The sequence below is a fragment of the Bicyclus anynana genome, chromosome 10, assembly GCF_947172395.1.
Source record: "Bicyclus anynana chromosome 10, ilBicAnyn1.1, whole genome shotgun sequence".
Lineage (NCBI taxonomy): Eukaryota > Metazoa > Arthropoda > Insecta > Lepidoptera > Nymphalidae > Bicyclus > Bicyclus anynana.
In genome coordinates this window covers 1623522-1637822 of record NC_069092.1, presented here as the reverse complement: position 1 = coordinate 1637822, position 14301 = coordinate 1623522, and the positions used below count along the sequence as shown (strand labels likewise).

Below are 14301 nucleotides of genomic sequence, written 5' to 3'. Positions count from 1 at the left end.
GTCGGCTTCAGTATGCTCGTGATGTTCGAGCCGTCCACATTTCTTGTTGTGTAATTCTTTATGGGTTACTTGGGATAGGCGGGGAGAGTGACTTCATTGGAAAACTGATTGTTAACAGTCAAGGGCGCCCTAAACCCTACACACAACATTCACAAGTGCGTGACTCCACTCAAGGTGATTCTCTGCCATTCTAGGGTCTAATTTTGATTATAGTTTGGTTTGTTAATTAAATTGATGTCCTACAAATATTGTGAAACCTTTGTTCAATTGGTTTTTTATTTTTTAAATTAAAGCTTCTGCTAAAATAATAATAATGTACACAGGTATAGGCCTGGGCTGCGGCGCGTGCGCGCTGTGTGCGGTGGCGGGCGGCGCGCTCTGTCTGTGGCGACGGGCTAAGGCGAAACGGACACCACAACGGTACGTCATTTTAATAGTTATAATTGACAGCCGGAGGTCAATGTCTCTTATAATAAAAGGATGCACAATCATGTAGAAAAATTCACTTAAAAACTGGCTAATTTTGCTTTGACAGTTTTCGAATTATTGGTAAAGGAAATTATACCTAAAGGCCTTTAAATATAGTCCAATATTCAATGAAATCCCAAATTCAGAGCAAATTCCACCTTAAAGATTGAGTTTAAGGTTCAATTTGCAAATGCGACTTCTTGAATTGAGTGCCAAGAAGTTGTTTGGCACTCATTGAGTGGGGACGTTTTTTGGGCACTGATTGTACATCCTTTTTAATAGGAGATCGATGGCTGGTGGTAAAGAAATCGTCGCATATAAACAGAGCAACACTTCACAGGCTCTGACTAATTACAAATTATGAATTACAAAAATATAAATAGTTCAATTATATATGATTTACTGCTTTACAAGATATCTATAAAACATTAGGTTATTTGGACATGAAACTTTGCGGTCTGGTCACAGCTTGAATGAAAGTGGCCGACCTCTTTTTCATCTGTCAATTTCAATTTGATGGTGTGTATTCCAGATCGCGTAGAACGCATACGACATCGGCTGAAGGGAATGAAGAAGATGGCTCCGAAATGAGGGTAGGTACAATTAAATGGACTATGAAAGCATTTATTTATAACTAAAATTTAACTTGCAATTTATGTACCTACAATACATTGAATTTTGAAGTAGATTCTTCAACTGATTGAGCTGAAATTTTGTATACATGTTAAGTTTGGATGACAATGTACGATAAATTTTATATGACGTCATTCTAAATCGAATATGGCGGACCACTCAAGATGGCGGAATAGTTATTTTAATACATTTCTACAAAATGGGTATCAAATGAAAGGGATTATTAAGAGTAACTTGAAAATATGAACAGACTCACAGACCTAGCCAGCGATAACTAAAAAAATAAAAATAAATTAATAGCAAAAAACTTTTTTAAAAATGAGGTTTTAAGTTGATGGTTATAATTATAAAAAAAAATTCTTTTTAGAAATTTTAGTAAAAGCTATTTTTTATTTTATTTTATTTGTTAGGCATAAAGATTTTTCAAAATCGGTTCAGTTGGTCCAGAGATTGCCCCCTATAACCACAAACTTTACCTCGCTATCATATTAGTAATAGTCCTTTAGTGGACGTTAGATTAGATAGTCTTTAAGTTTTTGTTTGAATGAAGACATGCTGATACTTCTCTTCGTGTATCATGACATGACATATGTACACATACGGACGTCCGATAGTCTAAAACTATTACTATAGCTTGGCAACTTCGTTTCCCCATGGTCCGCGCGAGCCGGGGGGCATGTATCGGTGAATGAAAAACCCACGACTGATGCAACTAACTTCCCCGCACGCACGATTTCACACCCGCACAGTCTTTCCCCCCGTCACCCACATATCATGGGAGTATCATCAACGAACTTGCCAGACAATAATAGCCGTATTTTTGGATTTTTTTAGTTTTTGTTTAAATGAAGACATGCCGATATTTGTGTTCCACAAACATTGGGTGGTGTAATAAATGGTCAGATGTTGTGACAGATGGTGCGCGTGGCCAACGGCGGCGCGGGCGAGCCGCTGCTCAATGGACACGCGAACGTGCACATTACGGAGAACCCCGCCGTGAGTATATACACTTAACCAAGGAGTTGTATTTAGCTAGATGCCGGTACTCAGCTTATCTGCTGGTTTCCAGCAAAAAATATGCTCAAAATAACTTACGTAATAACTCTCATATTTTCTTAATATGACAATAGGTATCTTATGGACCAGTGTTACAGCAAAACAGACAATCGCATAGGTGTTGGTTAGTTTTCGACTGTATTTGTCAGAAATGTCAATAATAGTTTTATAGTATCAAATGCGATACACTGTTTCATCAGTCTACCTCGGCGGCCTTTCATCTATGTACTAAAACAACTTTCTTAGGGATTTAAGGATTTAGGGGAAATAAATGTATTTTTAAATTCACAGACAAAAACACCGAACGGGAGATTGAAAAAGGGTCGAGGCTACGACCCGCCGCACTTTGATACGTTCGACTTGTCGCGACACGAGCCCGACACGACCGTGGAGACCGTCCTCGACGACACCGTGTCGTACGGCCTGTTCGACACCTCCCGACCGCCGGAGTTCGACTTCTCAAGGTCGTCGAAGGACCTGAGCGCCAACGACTCTTTCGGCAAGCTCCCCGACGACAACATGAACTCAGAGTTAACGAGAAGTAGCGAATTCCAACTCGACAACAGCAAAATTCAGCCCACGCTTCAGCCTAACGGTTGAGACGCGAGCAGCGCTCGTTTTATAGAACTACAAGGGCATCAGGCGGCCCAGGGGTCCCGCACCCGACACCGCGTAGTTAAGGCAGAATAGAATGAGATTTTATGTACAGAGCATTCATTTATAGTTAGTCGGAGAGTGGGTACGAGGCTTGATCGGTTTGCGCGAGGATAGCTTGGCGTGTATTTGTTCCTAATAGACTTTATTTTCAACGACGTAAGGCTGATTTTTCGGTAAACAAACAGTACGGGTACATTTGTAATTTAGCTGTCAAAAAATCGACGCGCACGTAAAGTTATTCTCGCTTAAACTCTTGCGCAAATAGGGGTAAAGTCCATTTTTAATGATCACCTTTTTTGATTGTTGTTCAGAAAAATGTAAATACGACATTTTTTTACTGCCTTTTAAGGCGTGTATATAGCGTTGATTGGCCTGAGATTATAATCATCGAGACAATAAGGTAAACAAAAAGATAAAAAAAAACTAAAAAAATAAGCAATGGCGCGGAAAACGTGAACATAACCTCAAAATATTTTGTTACGCCGTGAAGACGGTATGAGAATTCGTACATATATTATAATTAATTATAGGTTCAATCATAGTGCCTGCATATAGTACACACCAAGACACCTGTTACAAAATAAAAATAATTCACCCTTAGTGCAACATGAGCGTACAAAATATAGACCAAAATGATATCCAAACAGCCCTTATATTACCTGACTACGTAATATTATGTACATAACGTGAATGTATTTTATTAATGTTGAAAAAAGTATTTATTTCTGATTTTTTTATAGACAGTTCTTAGACAAGCCTTAGAAGCTATCAGTTACCTTCATAAATAACATTCCACTTAAAATATATAAACAAATGTTAGGGGCATCAATATAGTACGTCGTGTGTTAAAAGGGAAAAAGGGGAGGGGGGGGGGGTGAAAACTATTATAAAATCTAAATATAAAAATGTGACCAAATCTATTGATAATATTATAAGCAATCACACAAAAAGCATCAATAGGTTTCGGTTGTTATGAAAATTCCTAAAGAATGAAAATTGTGACGTCACATCTTGAGGGTTACGCAAATGTGATCCCTTCAACAATCATTGTTGTGGGTGCCGGAAATCAGGAAATACATGTGACGTACTTTATAGATGGCCCTTTATTATATTATCACAAGCAGTAATATAATTCTACTTTTTTTTTTAATAATACGCACATTTTTTCCATATACTCGTATATATATAAATATTATTACATGTTAAAGTTATTATTAGCAGTTAATATTCACGCCACTCACTGTTTTCTACATAGACATTTAAAAAAAATAATAAAAAAGTAGATAGATTAAAAATAAATGTATATTTGAAAAAAATATAATAAATAATATAAAAAAAAAATGAAAAAAATATTACAACGAACTACTGATATTATTATGTACGAGTTATTAACGTACAAAAAAGTGTTTTTTATTGATAAAACGCGTTATCTTTAAAAATGTTACAAAAAATACGTTATCAAAGTACCTCTCTGGTAACAATGGACTTGGGTTTCCTTTTGAATTTGGGATCAAGTTCGTTGTTTATTATTCCATATCACAATTCGAATCTACCTCATTTTATTCGTTGTAAGGTTCTTTTAGATGTTACAATGTTGTATCGATTAAGTTTTTTTGTAGTGCCCAACGACATAGGTCATTCACAGTGGCAGTCTTTGATTAGGCAGGTATTTTTTTTTATTTATTTTAGCTGTGTAGGTTTATTTTTTCACCTGTATTTTGTTTCAGTGTTAACGGTTTAAAGGACTGATAAAAAAATAGTTCTTTTAAACTTTTTAGTTATTTTGTCTTTTTTTAATATTGATTTATTTGAATCTTGTTATTAACAACAACTTCTTTGAGCTGCATCTGTGGATTCCGATTGCGACATTGCGTTCGATTTTTAATTACACGCATTTTTTATTTTACGAGCGAAAAATAGTTTATCATATTCCGTAATATAAATGTCATACACATAATAGCCAGTACATCATCAAATTATTGAGATGAGAGTTATTTTTATGTAAAAACGAACTTAAGAAACTCCTAGTGAGAAAGTTTAGTACGCTCTAAGAAAAAAAAAAACAAAAAAACGCATGATTAAAAGTTCAATGGGCAGGCTGTTTTCGATCTTTGTCTGTAAACACAAAATTAAAAAGTTTCACATCAATAAAAATAGATTTCATTAGATTACTGTTCTAGTGTTTAAAATATAACAATAATATTAAGAGATATTAATGACAATAAAAATAATACAATTTATTATGGAATACGCATAGTGTAAATTTATTGTTTCAAATTATTGCAGTTTATTTACCTAAAGATTTTTTTTATCTAACAAATACTTTTTGTTTGTAATTTTTTAGGATGTAAAAAACTGCGTGTTTTTAAAGATCGTATTTGTCGTAAGTCCACTTGGTTTAAATAAACATTTTTATAACAAATCCGTAATATGTATTTTATTTGTACAATAATATTAATTAATATTGATTATTATTTTATTAAAAAAAAAACAAAGTACCGACAAACTTTAATTTATCTAGTATTAAAATGTGTCTTTTTAAAACACCAATAGCATTTTGTAAATATATTAATAAATATAATGATATATATAAACTCAGTTTAAATTTTAATTAAAGAAAAAGAATCGCCGACTATGTACCTGAATCTTCAATTACACTAAGCTAACTTAGGACTAGTGTTAGTTAATAAAAAAACTAGAATTTTATCTTTGACGCTAGGTTTTTTATCACAGGGTCTTAAGCTTTTTGATATTTAGGGCACGTTGGAACAAGCTGGCGTTACGATTTCTTTTTTTTTATGTTTAGTAAAATTATAATTACCTATGTTTATTTTTTATACGCGTGTTCGAATTTCGCTGTTGTCTTTATTGCTAGAACCGCACTTGCGTTTAATGTATCGAGGCTAAGCGTTATAAATTTTCCTTAAAGGTACAAATCTAATATCGTTTTACAAATGTGCAAGTAATCAAACATTTAACTTTCGTGGTATCAAAGGATGTGTCCTTCGATAGAAAAGTAAATAGACAGATATAAAGCATTCATCACATTCCGGCAAAAAGAGAATAACTGTAGTTGTCCTGATGCGTGCCAGTTTAGGCACAACGATGCTCCAAACAAGTTTGACGTTTGTCAATTAGTATATGAATAGCGAGATAGCATTGGGAAAAAATGGTTTTGTTGTGTGTTGGCATGTCAAAATCATACCTATATCTTTTAACTAACGACAGCAGTCAGCAAACAATTCATACACTCTGTCTATTTACTTATCTATCTACGGATGTGCAGCTGTTATTCCAATTCTGAACATTAGGTTTTCTTATAATCAGTTAAACGTAAGTGCGGTAGAATAATGAGGAGCGTCAAGACGAAATGTGACAGTCGCGAGGGAAGAAAAGGGAAGGAGGAAAAGAAATTATATATTTTGAATTATGCAGCAGAATGGTTGTTGCGATTAAATATATATAAACATTACGCAAAGTAATTTTTTTTAAAAACAGTCTTTTTAAAATAAAAGTTTAAAAAAATTCAAGTTAAAGTTTTTATATTATTTTTTCTTCATGCTCCTCATTATGTGAATCTTAATCAACACTGTCCTTTGGACCAAAAGTAATTTATATAACAAAACAATGAGTTATGTACAAATATTTCAGTGCTGCCAAATATGTGTTAGTTATGAAATAATTTAGTTCATATTTCTTGAAAGTTGTTCAACATTTGGAAAATGATTGGCTTTGAATGTAGTAAAGTGACGCCACAAATGCATTTATGTAACACCAAAACTAGTCCACTATTTAAACAACTGTTGCATAACAACCACTCACCATATATGTGACAGATTAAATACCAAGATCAGTTTAGCTGTCAAATTTGATATGGAAGTACAAATCCCAAAGCCGCTTAAGTAGAAAAATGTTTTTGCTTTACCAACACTTGCAGTTTCCCACATAAACGCGTTTGTGAAACGAATGTCTGTAAACATTATTATTACAATCAAAGCTAAGTCTTTTGAACAAAATAATAATAAATTATTATTTTGAAAATAATGATTAATTAAAATAATAATTAATATTATTTTGAAAATAATGATTAAATAAAATAATAATTAATTAAAATGATAACAATGTCAAAATTATAATACAAAATTAACTTCTTATAGTTATTGAGTGGCACACTGGAATTACTTTACCATTTAAATCTATTAATTAATTACCCGTTTTAGTAATAACTAAATAGAACTAAAATTAATTAAACAGTTTTCTATAATTATGTTAATAAATGAATTACCTTTATAATTTTCAAGTACATAGCTTTTTGTTTACAAAATTTTGATATTAACCCTTAATTTATTAAAACCGATATTTTTTTTTTTATATTGTAATAATATTATTTTCATAAATACCATAAATACGTATTGTTATAGTAATATTTAAAATGTAGACATTTCTATGTAATACCCTTTCACAGGTTCACTCTAGGTTGTGTTTTCTTGTTTTGAACACTTTTTATGTGTAGAAAAACCACGTAACCATGTTAAGATTTACCTTTACTATATAAATAATAATATTGTTTGTATTATACTTGAATTTATGACAGTCATCAAAATGTAAAGGAGTTTCAGTTATCATTAAAAATAAGTATATAATTATTCAGTTGCATGTTGGATATTGGTAATTTCATCATTTATATGCATATCTGATTATTTGCGTATAGTTATTTCGTCGAGTTTTGGTAGGTTTTTTTTTGTTAAGTTGTTTGCATAAAATGCATCTTTATCCCATGGAATGAATATATTATAGCATAGATAATTGAGTGACGTATTATATAATATTAGACGTATCAGTAAGTTAATTTACTGTTTACACGCAATGAGCTATCACCTTGGAGTAATACCATGACGCGCTTAAAGCAGTTGTGTCTGTGAAATACAGCGTTAATTACTAATTAGTTTAACAACAAAAAGTTAATTACTAATTAGTAACATAATGTATAGTTATCATAGCACTATATACAGGTTGCTCGGTAGTATTTCCCATAACTCTAGGGTCCGAGCATTCTGTATATGACATACCTAGGTGTATGGATGTACCATAGAATTTGTAGCTTGAAAAACAAGTTTAGCAATGTGCATGGAGTTATCTGGTAGCTTGCATGAAGTTATCCACATAAAATTACTTTGTCATTTTGTATTATCCAATGACGTGCGCAAAGATATACAGTGCTGGTGCATGTTATACAGATATAATATTATATAAAAATGTCCAATTTTTTACCTGTGTCCGTCTCCTGGTTCTAAGCTTCCTCTCCACCAATTTTCAGCCAAATCGGTCCAGCCGTTCTTGAGTTATAAATAGTGTGACTAACACGACTTTCATTTATATAAATAGATGTAATGACAGTTGTTAACAACTGTCATTTGATGACTGTCATAAAAAAATGTACTATGTAATAATCTGTAAACCATTCTTATAATTAATTTATTTGCATTAGCATATACCTGAACTATGTACAACATTTTTGTATTTAAGCATAGTATGCAAAGTTAAGAGTGTAACATAAGCATAATCTACTCTATTACCATTGATATAATTATTCCTTAGATGTGCCCCGCAGTTTTAGCTGCATAGTTTCCGTTACAGTCGCAATATCGAGATAAAAACCATCCTAAAGGCATTTTCAGACTGTAATCTGTGGTTTTTTCTCCGTGGTCCCTTCCAGACTTATATTACTGCAGAATTAAATTGATACTTTTTAATAAATTGGCAATACTGTTATCGGTTTCATCAGAAAGATTTCAGGGACTACGACGAATAGATCACGGGGATTAAACCTAATCTGTCTGTATGCCAAATTTCCCTTTCTTTATAGGCTTTCTGGAGTTATAAGTGGTGTTAGTAACACGACATTTTACACTACATATTTTGATTAAGTTTTAAACTATGGCCGGATTAAAATTATTTATTCTATTTCACTTCTTAAAAAAAAATAAGAAACATGAAACTGGAGATTTAAATTGTTATATAACATTATTAAACTTTTAATTGGTAACATTATATTATGTTTATTAAAGTATTCGTTGAGAAACCCGATATGTAAAACACAATGTTTGAAATACAGCATGCTATCAAAGTACATAAAAAATATACATGTTTACTTAAAAGAAAAGGATTTACATGTATTTTATATATATTTAATCACAATAAGGATAAACTAAATAGCATAAGTACAGTTGCTAAGTTATAAACCCATTATTGATATTAATTATTTTAACGTGAGTGCATACTTTTTTTTACACAATTATGGCTTGTCCGTCCTTGGAGTGAATTTTAAATAAAAGCCTGATATACGTGCCTCCGAAAACTATTTCGAATCTCAAGTAATCGTTAACGACTCAAGGGGAAAGGCGCATGGATTACTATGGTATTGTAAATAGGAAACTAGATGGCGCTGTACAATGACACTACATTACATAGATTTTACACTGAACACTGTAGACGTAGATTCCGCGACACGAAAGAACTCCCGAGGCTAACACCTGAACAAAAATCGACAGCGCCTTACACAAATGACAATAAGACCGCCATTACCAAATAATATTAAGCGCCATTTGACTCCTAAATGGACGACCGGTCGCCCATCGTATCCGTTACGTGACATGTAAAAAAATATAACTACCACTAAGAGCAATAGGCGAGCACAGTATCACGCTCCGCGCGATAGAGGAATATAAAGATTTTTTAAATGGCTCACTACGGTAGATTAAAACCGCATTCCCTGACTGTCGGCTTCTTCAATGCAGACGGGCTCACCGATAAAATACTCGCAGCGAATGGTTAAGACATTAGCGCTGCGTCTTTCGTGGTGTGGAGTCTAACATCTCATATCATCATATATCCAGATTCGAACCTACGCCCTCTGAATCGAAGGCAAAGGTCGCATCCACTAGGCTTTCACGTTCTCATGTATGTAATTAGTCAAAAACTCTAGATTGTAAAATTTTTGAATGTCTAGAATGTCGCTAGCGTTCTGTATGAGGCAAAATAATTAAGTGATAATTAAGTGCATTCATTCTGCGATAGTTCTTTGTTTCGTTCATTACATAGGTACATTTGGCGCAGTCGGTAGGTATTCATATAAAATTTTTATATGAAGTACCTAGTATAAAATTTTTTTCTTAATTAAAGTAAAATCTACCAATTAACGGTTTTTTCGTCATACACATTTGGTTCTCCTGGTTGTCCTACCGATTTTTATGATTGTAAAATAATCTTTAACTGTATCCAGATTTTTTTCTTCCAAGTAAATAAATAAGAAATTTACGTACTCAAAATTAAATATTTTTCTTTCTTTAAGACTTTTTTGAGTCAATAATGAAATGTTGGACTAATTCAATTTAGATAGTTGTGTCATTGATCATTGTTTGCTAATATATGATTAAGCAGCGCCATCTTCAGTATTCCCTGTTCCAGTGCACATTTTTTTTTCCTTAAAATATCGTATTTTTAATAGTCAATATCAATTATTATAAACCATTCATAATTGACTGCAATAGTTTTGATTGCATAATAAGGTATTATATTTGGTATTATATAAAATTGAATTGTTTAATTATTTTGTTTTGTATTCGAACACATCATGAGCATTCTAATTGTAGTAAACGTACTATTTTATATTCCCTGATATATAATTTATATCCTATCGGTTTTGCTTTGTTAAATTACCTTTATATAATCTGCTAATAATATGACACAATATAAATAATGTGTTTTTACAACAGTACCTTTAGTTTATTTAAAGTTTAATGTCGTTTTATGTACTTCTTTTTTAATTTTGAAAAGCATATCATTAAATCCCTTTAAAATTCCTTTTTTTGAGTGACGGTGATGTAAAAGTACTTATTTTAAAGCGTCCAATAAAGCTTACGTTGTATACCACGATTCAGGGCTTGTTTATATATTGATTGTTTTGTCCGTTTCTTATTTGTATTTATTTTATGAGAGCGATATACTCTCTACAATTTTGTTTGTGTTTTCAGTTTGCTTGAAGATTTTATATTTACGTTCAAACTTATTTTGTTTTTGTACGTGAAAGTTAAGTGATGATGATGATTTGTGATTTTAAAATTCAGTTCTCCTTCAGATCTATTGTTTTTCAATTTGTCTTGTTAGTATATTTAAAAAAAAAAAACGAAAAATGGAGCCTTTTCACTTTGGCTCCTGCTTTCCAGGGTATATCTGTTCCAATTAGCGATCACATTGAGCTCTTGGGTATCACCATCTCATCCAACCTCAATATCGGGAAATGTATCGAATCTAAAGCTAAAATGACAGCCATAAAACTGGGAGTCCTCAATAAAGTCAAGCGGAATTTACACCCCAATAACTACTCACCCTTTACTTTTCCAGGCTCAGGTTAGAACTTGCATGGAGTACTGCAGTCATGTCTGGGATAATTTATAATTAATCAATCTTTTCTATAAAAATCATTTTAAACATCATGCTTATATAAGCTAAAAAATTTAACTGCTTTTTAACCGGCTTCCATAAAAGAGGAGGTTCTACGTTCGGCTGTATGTATGTTATTTTTTTTTAGATTTTTGTAACTAACTATCATATAAGTATAAACTTGTACTATGTATTCTGTGGTTTTACAACAGGCGTTTGACATACCAAACTCTCGTCTCTTCTTCTGTTTTAATATATTTTATGTATTTCTGATAAAACAGCGTTTGCGTAACTGCACAGATTTTCTAAAAAGGTGTCTCAAGGTGGGACATTGGGGCCTATGGAATTTAGTTATTACATTTTACAATAACATATAGAAATGCTACAATATTACGTAGTTTAGTGAATCACAAATCATCATCACAGTAGAAGTAAGTTAAGAAGTTGTTGTGTAATTACCATACTTACATAATATAATTATATTGTATTCAGTGGGCTCTTAAGATATGGGCCCTACCTAAAGGAAACAAGATACTGGAATATTTTAACTTATGAGATTTTAAATTTTTACGTTTTCTACTAAAATAGAATAAGTTTTAAAATAAAGTAATGTATCATCTTATTTTACGCCTTTATTTTATTGTAAAAAGTAAAGAGTTGATTTTAAACTACAATTCTTAAGCATGTCATATGATTTTGAAGTCTTCTGGGTGTAGGAATTAATAAATTTATCCTTAATTGAAATATTCCAGTAATTTCCAAGATGGTGCTCCCACAGAAACAACAATTGTTATAAATCATGTTATACAAAATGCTGCAAAATATTTTTGCGACAATGTCGTAAAAGTGAACAATATAACAGTATCCAAGGATCTGTGCGGGAGCACCGTTATTATAAGATTTTTTGTGTAAAACTGATTTTGGGGACATGATACCACCTACTGAAAAGTTTCGTAATATGCGTTTGTTATGTTTTTAGGCTTTACAATTTAATCATCTATTTTTGGATGTTAGACGAGGAATTAGAAATTATCCCAGAAATGCATAAATATATTTCAACGGACTTTTGTGCTAAATTAATTCTATTATTGCAATACTGCTTGATAAACACCAAAATAGTGCTCATGAATTGAACTATGTATAATGCAGTTTAATTAAGAACAAGTAATCTTTGTTGTTTTTAAATGCTAGTCTAATAAGAAAAATAAAATAAAACTCGCCATATTGCGAAAGAAAAGAACAATCCCAGTGTTTTTAATTGTATCTGGTCATGCTATAAAGTGTAAACGCGCAGGACCAATCAGATTACACAAAAAAGATGCTTTGATGATATTTAATCACGTCATCTTCCAGGTACCTGATTGGTTAATTTGGATTCCGCTATATCAACTGAAACAAAGTCGGATAAACGTTTAGTGTTTACTTTTGAAGAGTTGATAATAATCATGTTCCCAAAAATCATTGAATTAGTTGTAAAGTTTAATTGAATCTACCTCAACCAAATTACCCATTAACGTTGTTTGTAAGTGTTCTCTTGAGTCTTATAATTATTACTAATTAATAACTGAATAGTAGTGTTTTTGATAATAAAATTATTATTAGTTCCAACTTGACCATTTTGATATGGTAACTATTGTTACCAATCGTATTGAAAGCGAACGGCGGAGTGTTACATGGTGTTGTCAAGATTGAAAATGATATTAAATTTGAGAATAAACGCTACCGTGTCTTTTATTTTACTTACCCTTTATGAATAAGAATAATAAATGTTTATTTAAAATACTCAATAAAAAATTACAATGGCGTCCTGGTCCTTAAACTAGGTAAGCCCGTGTTTTAAGAGCCAGAATATCTGTACGGTTTGAGATTAGCTACCTCGTCATCCAGCTTATTGTAGATTTGAATCACGAGGTTCTTGGTTGAATTGAGTTGAGCCATTTTTCTTCCAAGAAATTCAGTAATAATACTCAAGTCAGAGTTGGGAAGTAGGGTGGGTGGCGTTGGTCTCGGTTCGCGCAGCTTAAGTGTGAGTCATCATTTTCATCTGTTAGTGATTGATATAGTATAATCAAACGTCATCCCAGAATCCCAACCCGCTTTAAAGCAACGTGAGCCTAAGATAGAAAAACGAAGCTTATTTATTTACCTTTGGTATATTAATGTAGTTCGTTGGAGTAGTTCAGTAAACTATTCGTTTAAATAAAACTTGTCTGTGGGTACTTATGCTTATGTTATATATGTTTTTTGTGCTGTAGGTAAATACGTTACCCTATAATGGGATTTTTTGGAAGTAAAACTTCTTTACACACGCTTAGCTCGAGGAGAAAGCTGTTGGTATTGTAATCGGGCGATACATGCTGCCATAGACAGGTATATTGAAACAGTGTTTGTTATTTTAAATTACCAGTAGATGGTGTTCTTGGAGAATTTTGAAACAGTCCCATTTTGTACAGTTCAAGAATTTGTTGCGATGCAGTTGTGCCTAAGGCTCATAGATGGCGCTCTTTTATTTTTGATAAAAGTTTTATTTCCGTCGTGTGGTCTACAGCAAACTCGTTTTTTTTAGCTTTGATGGTTTATGCTAGTGAAGTGGCAAATAATAAAACAGTACATTTTACTACATTTATTCACTGTTTGCGTAACTGCACAAACAGGCTCTGTCGGCACAAACGGGACACCGCACTCTCTTCCTTGCGTCGGAGTTTAGCTGCTAGCCGCGCCAGGCTGAACCTGGAGCGAGGCCGCTCACGACGAGAACCTGGAAAAAGAAACTACTTCATTAACTTTTTAATGATAGTTGATCAGTTTAGGGCCCTAAAATTCGCGCGTGTAAATGGAGGCAAGGATTTATATCGTTCAAAAATTCAACCCTTCCGCTGCGAGACATTTGATTGCCCAAGAAACCGGTGGTCAGGGTTCCAGAGCGAAAAACCTCCTCTCAATACGCGCCGTCTCAAAAATAATTGCCTTATGTATCCGACCCTTGATCCACCAGTTTAGCATAAGCTTCTTAAGGTGTTGGTCGAAGCTTTTTGCTATAAGACC

General features: G+C 32.7%; 2 protein-coding genes across 4 annotated transcripts in view; one reads left to right on the top strand and one right to left on the bottom strand.

Moving 5' to 3' along the window:
* The window catches only part of LOC112050556 (protogenin B), a 136571-nt gene extending 123593 nt beyond the window's left edge, over positions 1-12978 (top strand). For 2 of the 3 annotated variants that reach the window (XM_052883741.1, XM_052883740.1), the window contains 4 exons: positions 324-420; positions 1001-1061; positions 2017-2097; positions 2449-12978. In XM_052883741.1, the coding sequence (XP_052739701.1) occupies positions 324-420; positions 1001-1061; positions 2017-2097; positions 2449-2757 (548 nt within the window). In that variant the 3' untranslated portion in view covers positions 2758-12978. Of the gene's footprint in view, positions 1-323; positions 421-1000; positions 1062-2004; positions 2098-2448 lie in introns of those variants that run through there. The other variant, XM_052883742.1, reaches the window with a different exon arrangement.
* Positions 12979-13864: 886 nt separating this feature from the next.
* LOC112050566 (uncharacterized) overlaps positions 13865-14301 on the bottom strand; it is a 31197-nt gene continuing 30760 nt past the window's right edge. The window contains exon 17 of the mRNA XM_024088860.2: positions 13865-14014. Coding sequence (XP_023944628.2) covers positions 13884-14014 — 131 coding nt within the window. The 3' untranslated portion in view covers positions 13865-13883. The remainder of the gene's footprint in view (positions 14015-14301) is intronic.